The sequence below is a fragment of the Aethalodelphis obliquidens genome, unplaced genomic scaffold (assembly GCF_003676395.1).
Source record: "Aethalodelphis obliquidens isolate GAN/ISIS:26980383/991018 unplaced genomic scaffold, ASM367639v1 scaffold71, whole genome shotgun sequence".
Lineage (NCBI taxonomy): Eukaryota > Metazoa > Chordata > Mammalia > Artiodactyla > Delphinidae > Aethalodelphis > Aethalodelphis obliquidens.
Genome location: NW_020838015.1, coordinates 755,455 through 768,806, shown reverse-complemented (window position 1 = coordinate 768,806; position 13,352 = coordinate 755,455). Strand labels below are relative to the sequence as shown.

Below are 13,352 nucleotides of genomic sequence, written 5' to 3'. Positions count from 1 at the left end.
TAATCATATATATAAATATATAATCATATGTATAAATATATAATCATATATCTAGTCTTTATTCTTTTTAGAACATATTTTTTAAAATTTATTTCAGACACATATGATGAGCCTGAATTCCAATGAAAAATCATTAAAATTATCACCAGTTCAAAAACAAAAGGTATAATATAGAGAGTTATTTTCACTATGATGGGTAAGAATACTTTAAATTATTTATATTTTTCTTGAAAGGTTTCTGGAAAGAACACAAGAAAGGTAAGCATTCACTTACTTTAGGATTTAAAAGACGGGGATACAATATATAGAGCCTCAATTTGGGCTTATTCTGTTGGTGTGTATTCTCTGTGATGCAAGAAGAGTGGCAGAATTTCCCTGCCGAAATTTGCTCTTTGGAGTCACTAACAAGTGACGATAGCCATACTTTGTTACCGTCAAGGCAAAAGATTTTTATTACAGTTCTTAAGTATTGGAAGAGGCTACTGTCTATGAGTGCCTCTCACACTTTGGTTGAGTATGACTTTGGGTGAGTTACCTTGCTGACCTTACAGGATGATATTAACATCTTTTCTAGTTCTAAAATTTTGTGGGTTTAGTTGAAATATTTGGTAATTGCTTTTACAATGTTTGGAATAGGCATTAATTTATCAAGGAATTGGTAGCATAAAAACAAGATTAAACATTTGGAAATTAGTCAGAAACTATGTGTGGGTGATAAAGAGAGACCTTTAATGAATAACAAATGAATAGCAAGAGTAAGGAATATTCTGGTTTTCACAACCCTGGAGAGATAAAGGCCTGTCCTGAAGTCATTTGCTTTTCCTGGCTTTAAGGACCAGTGATGTGAAAGGATGAAGGGTTGAAGATTAGAAAAGTAAATTAGAGAAATGTAAATTGAAGGACGAAGGCTGCAGAAAACATTTAATTTCTATTTCTAGTGCCTTTGCCACATTGTTAAAATAAAAATCCTTAAAATCAAAGTCACTGAAATCCAAGAGAATCTTGCTAAATTATTAAAATTTAGTGCCAATCCTCATTAGTCCTATCTATATTTTACTGAGAGCCATGGTGAATAACAGCATTCTTTTTGAATATGGAAGAGCTTTTCTCCTAACACAGTTATGGAAGCTCAGTGACTGACTGATCTATTGACTTGACTATACTTCCAAGCAGACATCTTTTGTATGTCTTTCCTTCCTCTTAGACTCTGGGCTCTGCCTCTTCTGTGCTGCTTTATTGTGCTAGGCACATACATTTAGAAGTTATTTCTGGCAGCTGGGCCTCTGTCTCTCTTAGGGCTCTTGAAAGAATCATGACTTTTTAAAGAAGACACCTAGAACAAACAGAAAAGGAAAGCACTTTCTTTTAAACTGACATGTATTTTATACTTCACATAGTCCTTTTAAGTGGAGGCCCTACCAAGCCTAGGTATTTTTAGTGAATAAAAAAAGATTTATTATAGTATTTTTTATATATTATAAAATTTATATTTTATATATTAATTTTTAACTTGTGCTGTTTTAATAATTTACTTAGCGAAAAATGACCTCTTCCTAGGCCTAGCACTCGTCACAATTTATAAAACTTGATTTAGTGATGTTTTACTGTCTAGAGACCCAAATTCATTGACTATTTCAATACATTAGCTTGTAGAATTTAGGTCAGCAATTTGATTTTTGCCTTATTTTGTCCAGCAGGAAATTAATTTCATATTCTTAATGTATCATCAAAATCTCAATGTTTCATTATATGTTTTTTATAAAAGTTTATAAAGTTTTTATAAAATCTTATATTTTACCTTAAGTATTTTTTTCTCATAGTGTTTTTTATGTATGCAAATTATTATAATTAAAGAATATAGTAGATAAAAGGAAGAGGGTCAAAAATTTGAGAACTCAAAGGATTTTGTTTAGAAAAGAAAAATATTAATTATTATCTAGTGTATTGATAAAAACATTTCATTTGTAGTTATGTTTGTTGTTGTTTTTTTGGGGGTTTTTTGTATTTTGGCCGCGGCATGTGGGATCGAACCTGGGCCTCTGCAGTGAAAGCTCCAAATCCTAACCACTAGGCCACCAAGGAACTTTCTCATTTATAGTTTTCATTTTAGATTTTTTTCTTCTAGAAATAAGCTATTCATTATTTCAAATTTTTTAAAATTTCATATTTTCATTTATTTTCTTAAATTTTGAGAATTTCATGGAATCAAAAGACCAATCAAAATTTGACAAAACGATAGGGAAGGTAGAAAACCATACATTTTTTAGCAATATTTTGCAAAATCAGTCTGGAAATATATTTAAGAATTGATTCAGATTAAGAAAAGGGGCAGAGAATAAATATTGATGGTACTGTGCATAATGGCAAAGTTAAGGCAGGTGGTAAATTTGAAAGTTAAACACAGATATATGTTACTAAATCAAAATTAGATGTTCCACAGACTTAGAGAGTGGCATAAATTATCCCCCCAAAGAACCCAAAATCTGAGCAAAATGTCTGATAAAACTGGGCATTTTTATTCTAGTGAAATTTATAATAATGTAGAATCTTGGCAGTATTTTATAATAGATAAGTTACCTTTGTCAACTAATAGTAGTATGACGATTACTTGAAAAAATTTACAGAAACAAGAAACAATTGAGAAACTGAAGCAGCATACAGCTCATACTGAAAATGGCGGTAGTAATGAATATGAAAGTGAAGAGATGTCCAAAAAGATGAAAGAAGGGAAAGCATATAAACAACTTTTGGCAAAAGGAATGTACATGATGCAAGCAGCTGTGACTATGGAAGCATTTTCAGATGAGGACGTAGGTAACAACTCAGGCCAGCAAAGGCCTCAGGCCAGCACCAGTGCAGAGAGTTTGCAAAAAGGGATATTTAGACATGAAAATAAGCATGGCGTCTATCCACTTAAGAGTAAGGAAATAGAAAAGGAAAGTGATGAAGGACAAAGTCAGAAGGATTCAGAAGTGGAAAAAATAGTCTCTGAGAAGGAAACTGGTCTGGTGAAAATGACAGGTCTGAATGATATAAGAAAAAGTGAAGAGAATAGAAAAAATACTGATACATTCCTTGACGACTTACCAAATAGAGACATGAATATTGAGGATGAAGAAAATAAAAACTTTGTTAAGGAAAGTAAAAGTAACAAGCGAGATATGATCTTTGACAGTGAAAGAGAATCTATGGAGGAGCCAGACAGTAACTTGGAAGGTGATAGTGAAAGTCAGCAGGGTACAGCTGATGGATTCAAGCAGCCTGAGTCAATAGAATTTAGCAGTGGAGAGAAAAAGGATGAAGTGGAAACTGACCAAAACTTGCGGTATAGCAGAAAATTTATTGAACAAGGACATGAGGAAGAGATCGAACACAGAATGTCCAAATACATGGCAAAATATGGTTTTAAGGGTGACCACGTATCAGATACCCCAGAGGAGCAGGAAGGAGAAGATGATTCAGAAGGAAGTGGAATAGAGGAGCAAGAGATAGATATAAATGAGGAGGTGCCTGGAGAAAAAGAGGAAGAGGAAGCAAAGTTCCTGTCAGATGACCTTACAGACAGAGCAGAGGTGAGTGAAGGCGAGGGAAAGCCAGGGGGAGAGGCAGAGCACGTGCCTGAAGGTGGAGGTGAGGGAATCGGGAAGGAGGGTAATTCAGGAGTGGAACAGAGGAGTGGAACAGGAAGTGAGGAGGGGGAGGAGGAGAAAGACAAGGGAGGAGGAGAAATGGAGAGCCTGGGTAAGGGAGAGGAAGACCTGAAAGAGGAGGAGGAACGGGAGCAAAAGGAGAGGGAACAGGGCCATCAGGAGGAAAGAAACAAAGGGCTGGAGGAAGGGGAAGGGAGCGAGCAAGCAGGGGGGGAAGGAGAGGAGGAGGAAGGCAAGGAGGAAGAGGGGGGAGAAGACAGAGAAGGAGAGGAGAAGAGAGAAGGGAAAGAGGAAGAAGAGAAAGGAGAGGGGGAGGAAGTAGAAGAAGGGGAGGGGCAGGAAGGAGAAGAGGAAGGGCAGGAAGAAGAGGGGGGAGAGGAGGAGGGAGATGAGCAGGAGGGAGAAGGGGGAGCAGAGGAGGGAGGAGAAGAAGGAGAGGAGGAGGAAGGAGATGGGGATGGAGAGGGGGAAAGAGAGGGGGAGGAGGAAGGAGGAGAGGGAGAAGGAGAGGAGGAGGAGGGAGAGGGAGAAAGAGAAGAAGGGGAGGAGGAGGAAGGGGAGGGGGAGGGGCAGGAAGCAGACAGGGAGGGAGAAGAGGAGGGGGAAGAAGGAGGAGAAGAGGAAGAAGGAGAGGGGGAGGAGGAAGGAGGAGAGGAGGAGGGAGAGGGGCAAGGAGAAGGAGAGGAGGAGGAAGGAGAGGAGGAGGGGCAGGAAGCAGAGAGGGAGGGAGAAGAGGGGGAAGAAGGAGGAGAAGAGGAAGAAGGAGAGGGGGAGGAGGGGGAAGGAGAGGGGGAGGAGGAGGAAGGAGAGGAGGAGGGGGAGGGGCAGGAAGCAGAGGGGGAGGGAGAAAAGGAGGGGGAAGAAGGAGGAGAAGAGGAAGAAGGAGAGGGGGAGGAGGGGGAAGGAGAGGAAGAGGGAGAGGGGGAAGGCAAGGAAAGGGAAAAGAAGGAGGGGGCAGCGAGGGAGAGGAAAGAGGAAGAAAACAGCAGGAAAGAAGGGGAGAAGGAAGAAGAGGAGGATGATGAGGAAGAGGAGGGAAAGTACCAGGAGAGAGGCAATGAAGAAAGTGGAAGGCAGGGAAGACAGGGTGGAGGAAGAGAATCCAGCAAAGGGAGCAAGATGAGAGGATCTGTGAAATATGACAAAGATAAAACATATCCAAAAAAGTTTATTACTAACAGGGAAGGAAAGGGGAAAGAGCATGAAGTACAGAGGTTCAAAATGCCAGTGCAGTCAAAACAACTCTTAGAAAATGGGCCATCAGGTTCCAAAACATTTTGGAATAATGTATTACCACATTATTTGGAATTGAAGTAACAAACTTTAAATTGGACCTGATTATGTCCAGCCAAACAACTTGAACACATTATGAAGAATAGGCACTCATTCTGTTATATTGATTTTATGTCATGGTTACCTTACCTGTGGTACAGTAGAAACTGATAAAGATAACTTGAGGCACTGGTAAATTTTGGTTTCTCTTAAACTAATATTTTGGTGTATTTTCCCCTGAATTATAAATATATAAGTAGAAAATATCAAAAGATCATAGTATATAATTAATATTATTCCTCATTAAAGACAGTTTTAGGAAACGAGTATATTGTAAAAAGTATTTTATGTATACAAGTAAGTCCCTTTAAAAATGGCACAGATCTTTAAGGGTTATAAAAACGTCTAATTTCTTATAACTATGGTAGCATAGTTTTTTCAGTCTGTGATTACAGTTTCCCTACCATATAGAATAATTTTATAAGAATGGGTGGTATTCTAAAGCTAAAATGAGGAATTCACATTTTAAAAAAAAATAGTGCTGTCTTTTTACCTTTTATGTGTCCTTTTTGCAGCAATCTACAAAGTGACAGCTGGGTTCAGAACTTAGACTCTAATGTCTCTTTTGGTTACTGTTTGGTAAATGACAGAATATCTAATGAAATGGGGATGAACGCATATTGTAAAAGTGTGAAAAACTTTAAGTATTTATTGCCAAGCAAAGCTACTCTTTGGGCTTCAGTTTCCTTATCTGTAAAATAGAATGGATTAGATGATATGATAACTGTAGCCCCTTGTAACTCTTAGATTCTTTCATTCTAACATGTTTGTTATTTGCATAAGAAAATTTTTTAAGGAAAAAAAATTATACTTTACAATTAATCTAGTTTTCCATGAAATGTTCTTTACTCTTAAAAAATTATGACACCTTTAATGTCTTTTGTCTTCCGTAATTCTGTGCTTCTAAACTCCTATCATTTCTGAGCTTTCATTGTACTGTCAGACCTTCATTCCCAGTACTGCCATTCCCAGTGTCTATTACTTACCTTCAATGTATTCTTCATTCACTCTTCTGTAATTCTTTGTTTGCTGTTTGTCAGAATGTTTCAAGTAAAATAAAAATTAAATGTATACAGTCAGTAGTTGTCTGTGAAAAGAGAAACTAATGTTAGATATTGAATTTTAGAGAGGCTAGATTTCCACTAGAGTAATTCCATTGTATGTAGTGCAGCTAGTTTGTTTCATTATTGTTTATTCATAGCTTTCCTTCCCCAGTCATTTCTATATCTTAGACGTGAGGAATTTCTTACACTTACTTTTATCAAGGAGGATTGTGATGGTAAACATCCTATGAATTTTGTGTAGTTGAATTCTTTGCACATTTGATTTTTCATGAGTGAGAAAGAATATGAGGAAAAAGACTAGGATAGGAAGTGAAGAAATTCCTAGGAGTAGTTATAAATTTTGTCTTAGCTGCAAGGCTCTCTGGTAGCTTCCACTGACCAACCAAATATACGGATTTGGCATTGCAGTGTTCTAGCAAATTCTACCACATTCATTAGTGTTAGTAGAATTGAATTAATACTTTGATTAAAATGTATGTGCTGTGTTGTTAAATCTGGTGCAAAACGTGGTTATCTTAGAAGTAGACTTAAGATTAAATAAGATGGATGACAGAAGTGGAGTTCATAAAGAAAAAACCTCCAAGGAGATGAGAAACTCTTAAACTCAAGTTAAAGGTATGGGCATTCATCTTCCACTGAAGAGATAATTAGCCGGCAATAATGAAATGATGTTCTTAAAATATGTGCATCTCAGAATTTGAACCAGTCTAGATAACCAATTGTAAACAGCATTTCTTACCCATTTCTTCACATTTCCCTGGCCCCCAAAAATCTTTGTGCTCTTTTAGAAGCAGTAATTCATGCATGCCTGGTACTCTGGTCAAAAGAGCACCGGCCTAGTCATTTTCAGACCTGAATTAATAGTTGGTTAAGTAGATTGGAATAACTAGTTCCTCCTTTATTGTCCCCATCTGCTGGTTGATCATGCTTTTACTGTAGTTTATCAGTCATCATTTTTGAGGCAAGTGTGAGCTGTATATGTAGAATCCATTGAATTACAGTTTCAAATGAGGACTCTGGCAGAAAAATAAGGTAAGCTACAAAGAAGTACCACAGAAACATCTGCTGCTGCTGACCAGCAGCACTCCAGGTGAGTGCAATTGAAATGTTTTCTATTATTTCACTATAGAAGTAAATTTTCTGTATACATGTAGATTAAAAATAAAATGCTACCTCGGAGAAAGGTGCTGTAATTTCTTCCTTCATTCTTTCCATTGTGAAAGTTAAATGTGATATTATATGCCCAGTACCTGACACATAACTTATAGTTGGTACATATTATTCAGTCAACAAATATTTATGTACCAAGCACCAAAAAGAGAACAGAAGCTACCCCGAATCAGGTGGATCTCAAGCAGTGAGGGCTGCTTACAATCAACTTCCTGTGCTCCTCTAACCTATCAGGGATGTTAGGTAGGTATAGATTTCGTGAAAGAACACCAGGTAAAAAGAGTTCCTATGACTCTGCCTTAACTGTTGTTTAACAGTGCCCTTAATATTTCTTGATACCCCCATGTTATTAGCCAAGACTGCCCAAAGATAAAAATATGATTTGAAAACAAATCTATGGCTTTCCTCCATTAAATCCCCTAGTTAATAAGAAGAAAGAGCACTTTATAAGATATGGCTCCTGATCTCAAGGAACTCTTGGCTGTTTCTACAGGCTGACCAGAAAATTTACCAGCACAGTAGAGTGCCTCAGGGCTGGCACTTCAGCTGCCACTGGGAAAAACAAGGAAAGGGCTTCCGGGAGTGCTGGTGAAACTTGAACTGAGTCATGAAAAGTAAAACCTATCCAGGCAAAGAGGGGGCAGGGTGATGAGAGCCAGGCTGACGGAAGCCAGGAGAGTATTTCCGTGTGACTGCAGCCTAGAGTATCCTTTGACCTGGATAGAGGGGCACAAGAGCTTCCGTGTTTGTAAAAGATGTTAAAAAAGAGTAAGATGATCACACTTGGGCTTTTGTAGCGTCATTCTGGCAGCAATATGGAGGGTGGATTAGAAGGGAACAGGACCAGGGTCAGTCACAGTAGACCAGGCAGAGACTGAAGAGGGGCTGGACTAGGACAGTGGGATGGAGAGTTGCAGACCTCTATTACTGAGAGAGATTTGTGGATAGAATTGGAGAGCTTAGTAAGGATATGGAGCTTGGAGGGAGGTAAAGTCCAAGCTTTTCTTATTTCTGGCTTGGCAAATTGGGAAGAAAGAGTGCCATTCACGGAGACTGAGAACTGAGGAGTAGGGACAGATTGAGGAGACTGCCTGGGGGCTTGTTGATCCAGGAGATGTTCAGCAGGCAGATACACATCTGGGTTTGGAGCTCAGGGAAGATGCTGAGTATCAGCAGCTTATAAATGTAGTTAAAACTGTGGATTTGAATGAGAGGCAACATTCGTATTGTGAAAAGAGAACTGAAGAGAATTCAGGGAAACATCAGTAGGTAAGGGGAGGTTGAAAAAGGGAAGCCTGAGAAGGAGGAAGGGTAAGAACACTTTCTAAGAAACAGAGGGGCCCCCAAAACCAAGGAAGAAGGAGCAGTGGAGGGCTGCAGAGAGGATCGGGGGCAGGGCCCACGTTGACATCAAAGAGTGAACTCCAGGAAGTCCGCTTTTCAGAGACATAGAATCAGAACTAGATTTTGAGAAATAAATATCAAAGAGCTCTACTGGCATATTTCTTAATTTAGAAAGGGAGATGTATGTTCCAGAGACTTTGCTGCTCTGGGGGGAAAAATTCTAAATTTTTATTTGCTGTTATTATATACGATGGTTACATAAGAATAGGGTATTGCTGAAGTGAGCTTATCAACAAAAAAGAGGAGTATGCAATGCTTTAAATATCAGTGGGTGGCGCGGGGTGGTGAGGAAACAACTCTGAGGGCAGCCATTATGGTCTGTAAATTATTTGGGCAGAGTTGGTTCAGAGCATGGGCTCTGTAGTCCAGTAGGGCTGAGTTCCAAACCCAGCCCTTCACTGATTAGCTGAGTGGACACCTGGAAAGTTGTTTTTTTTTTAACCTTTCTGAGTCTTATATCCCTCTTTTAGTAAAGGGGGGGGTCTTTTGATATTTACATTAGTTAACACATAGAACATGTTAGGGGTACTCAGCAAATGCTAACCTGCATCACTCTAATTATCCTCTCTGATCATACCAAGTCAGGTACAGTGCTCCCCTCATGAATCTCCAAGTCACTGGCTGATGTGCATGAGTTTAACTTAGTTTCATGTGCCTGTAAACCGTACTTTTTTTAAATACAGCGTAGCAACCCCCCAAAAATTAGCTTATGGAGGTAGATCCATGGAAATGAAGTGGATAATGATAACCCTTAAATATGGGGTAGAGTGAAACTCTCATTACACACCATACATGGGTCAAATACTGCCCCTCAACATTTGAACCACGACGAAAGCCTGATGGTACTCACATGGTTAGCCTAAAATTTAGATATTAGTGCTGTCACCGGACCACAGATTTCCCTCTGTATCCTAATGTTTTTATCACATAGTTAAAAAATAATTCACACATAAAGTGTAATCATGGATCATGCATTTGTTTAAGATAGAGAGGAAGATAAATCATCTAAGGAAAAAGACGGGGAAAATAATAGAGTAAAACTGAAGACAAGAATAAAACTGTGAACCAGCAAGATGTTCTGTACCCTGAGCACTACATTCATTTTTGGAGGCCACTTATCAGAGTCAAACTGTAATATATTTGGTGATAAAAATACAGGATTAGGAATGAAGTAAGGGACTGGCACACAGAAAGAAGGGAAAGTGTAGAGATTATAAAGTAGTGTCATTAGAAGTGAAGAATTGGAAGTCACAACTGGCAGCCCATGGGTGCAGTCTGGCCTGCAGACTTATTTTGTTTGGTGTACATAGTGATTTTTTAAACATTTGAATCAGATGCCAACATTGAAATACCAGGAGATTTTACATTGAAAAAATATTTTTCCGGACTTCTCTTGGAAAACCTGAGGGTCTAGGAATATCTTGCCCTGTGGCAACACTGGCCTGTAGCCCAGCTGAGGCCACCCCCCACTTCCCTGCCATCCAGGGGCTGCTCCTGATAGGCGTCCGCCTTCTTCCCTCGCTTGCTCTAGCTACCGGGCACCTGGCAGAGAATAAAGGGATGTGTATGAGAAGGTAGAGCAAAGAAGTGTACGTTTTAAGTGAACTATTTTCTATTGATAAGATCTGGGACATGGCAAAAAGCATCCAAGCTTCTTGTTTTTTGACAGTCCTCAGTGCATACTTGGGATTCTATCTTTTTATAGAATGGCCTTTATAAAATCACTTATATTTATATACAAGTACTTATTGTTTGCTCATATTATTTTCTCTGTAAACAATCTTTTTCATCTTGATACAAACCCTCCTAGGTAGGTGTTGCTAATGTCATTTTTCCATTTTACAGATAGACTGAAATACATTAAGTAGGTACCTTGCTCAGGCCAAGAGTAGTAGAGCAAGGCTTTGGAAAACAGTGTTTAGGTCTTTGTATTTAGTGCCCTTCCCACTCTCCACTCCTGCCTCAGTGATGTCTAGTGTAGTTAAAACTTGAACTTACATGTTAGCTCTTCTTGTCCTAAAAAAACATATCTTGAAATTGAGATTTTAAAATATACACTTTCCACCCGATGACTTAGATATGAAGTTTTATGCTTTATTTAACTTGTTTGGAAAACATTTTCTACCCAATGTGACATTGAGGCATGTCATGAATCCAGAATTGTAGCACAAAATTTTACACTTTATAGTCTTTAACTTGAAAAAAAATTCTTTTGACGTTAATACATAGACAAGTATATATCTCATACATGTATAGCTCAATGTATTTTCCACAAACTGAACACACCCATATAGTCAACATCCAGATCAAGGAAAAGCACAGTTCAGCTCCCTAGAAGCTCCCCTTCAATCCCCTGCCAGCCATTTCCCATCCGCCACCCCCTCCAGGGTGACCACTAGGCAGACTTCTGATAGCAGTCTCTAGTTTTTAAAGCATACAATGTAATTGTTTCTTAAGCAAACTGAAACCTCAGGGGAACATTTGGTTTCTTGGTATTTCCCATAAGAAATGTAAAAAGTGTTGCCCTGGGCCAGACCAAAGACTGCAGCTCCTCATACTGTGTCTGACCAATGAAATAAGGGTCCTTTGGTGGAAGCCAGGCCCATTCACTTCTTCGCTGGGGTCCTAACACCAGATGCACTTCCACTGACCACTCCAGATTACCTCTTTACATTATATGTGGTTCTGGTGACAAGAATGTATTTAAACTTTATCCTTTCTTTTTATAAAATGACAGTATTCTGCCAGTCTCTCCTAAATTATTTCAGTTTGAAGGTAAGTGCTGTATGTGACTTAAAGTAGTTGTCCAGATATATGTAGATTAATTTTAAATGTGCTTAATTAAGTGCAAAGTGTCATGATTGATGATGTGATTTCTACTGCAGATGCCATTTTCTAAGAGCTTTCTCAAACTTTAGAAAGTGATATAGTGTATTGTTGATACAGATTTACATGAAGTTAATGAGTAAAATTGTAGTTCATTATAAAAGAGATGTTTTGCTTATTTCTAAAATAAGCTATAACTCCATGTTTCTTCTTATAATAGCATGATATCCTATGGTTACATTAATACCTTAGTAAACTAGCACAACTGGAATTGACCCAGGTCCTAGATTTGCCAAACTGTCCAAGTAATGAGGACTTTGATAGAATACAGCTCACTGACCCTCCCTCTGGGAGATAAGTGGGCAGAGTCTGAAATTCTCTGTCTCGGGAGCTCTGTTCTTTCTAGTTGGCCTTCATATATGTACATTTATGAATACATCTGTTTATCAGGCCTAAGTCTTAAATCTAGTAATCTTGCTTCCCATTCCCTTCCAAAGTAAAATGATCTCTGATCATTTTAGCTACCCATAACGTGCATTGGGCTAGCCATGATATGTCACTTAGAGGGGAAATCATGCAGAAGAAAAAGAAAGCTTTAGAAGTTCTTGGTAAATGGTAGCTACCTTGTTGTTAACCCTACCCAACCTGAACACGTAGCACATCCTTTAATGTAACTCTCTACCCTGGTACCCTGTTCCCTTCTCCCACATTCCCCTCCTGAGTGCACTGCCTCATGACCTTAATTACTAAGTTAAACCCTCCCAGAGTAACTTCTGAAACTCTTTCTTAAATCTCAAGGCTTCACTTGCAGATTGCTTGTCCTCAGTGGGAATGCTATTAGGCCATACCCTTAGGGCTGTTGGCCTGAGGATGCCACTTATATGTTTTACTAAGGTGTGAAATACAAACATGTTCTCTCCCTAGCCTGAACTCGCACAATTTGTATTTTTGCCAGAAAAAAAGGTGAGTTAATTATTAGAGACATTCTTTTCAAACCACCCAGTAAAGATTTTGTTGGGTGTCAGGCTTATCCTTAGCCAAATAGCCACTAGGAAGGTGACCATGAGAAGCTAGTTACAGTGCTGAAGGGATATAAAGGGCATATATGGTCTCAGGCAAATATGGCTAAGGTGAACTTTGTAAAAACATTCTTCAAGGGAGTGAATGGCACAGATTGCTTACTGTGTCACCTATTTTAGGGGTCATTATGCCTTTAGTGAAGTGCATAAATGAAAAGCATAGGAAAAAATATCCAATAAAGAGTCCAGTCTCTTAATGACAATAAATAAGCAGTTTTCCACCCAAAATATGAAATGGCAAAAAAAAAAATCTCAGTATAGAATAAAGGGTAAAACTAGTATTTTCTGCCTTAATAAGCATTACATGATTTATTACCAGTCTATCAAATCCATAGACAGGCTGTTTTGTAATTTGGATTAGCTTGACAGGAGCCAGATGGACTAAGTTCTCCCTCTGTCTGGTTTTCCATCTGCTTTAAATAACCAAGAGCAAACAATTTAAAGTGCCTATGTCCCTTTATCCTTTTCCCAGAATGTAAGTAATTACAGTTACCTCTCTCTTGTGAATATTGGTGAATTGTACTTCTGAAGTGATTTTAAATCCTTATGTTTTGGAAAATGAACGTAATACATACATATGATTATGTTATAATGCTACAGTAGATAGAAAGCTTTTTAACTTCTCTACTATTTAAAAGCATTCTTTTGAGACAGCCCAGAAAGCATTTTGTTTTTCCATTTTAACCTTACCATAGGTGGTAAAAAGAACTTTGGGAACCCTAGTCATTGGAAATGTTAAAATAGAGTAACATGCATGAAATCCTTGGTAATATAGTAACTTGATATGCAGCATGGATTATTCAGTATTTTATTTCTTTGACTTTAAT

The 13,352-nt window shown here is 38.3% G+C and overlaps 1 protein-coding gene across 15 annotated transcripts in view; it reads left to right on the top strand.

Moving 5' to 3' along the window:
* The window catches only part of RPGR (retinitis pigmentosa GTPase regulator), a 267,450-nt gene that overhangs the window by 236,237 nt on the left and 17,861 nt on the right, over positions 1 to 13,352 (top strand). For 9 of the 15 annotated variants that reach the window (XM_027091320.1, XM_027091321.1, XM_027091328.1 and 6 more), the window contains 2 exons: positions 98 to 163; positions 2,625 to 13,155. In XM_027091320.1, coding sequence (XP_026947121.1) covers positions 98 to 163; positions 2,625 to 4,967 — 2,409 coding nt within the window. In that variant the 3' untranslated portion in view covers positions 4,968 to 13,155. Of the gene's footprint in view, positions 1 to 97; positions 164 to 234; positions 259 to 2,624; positions 13,156 to 13,352 lie in introns of those variants that run through there. The other 6 variants (XM_027091332.1, XM_027091331.1, XM_027091334.1 and 3 more) reach the window with 3 other exon arrangements.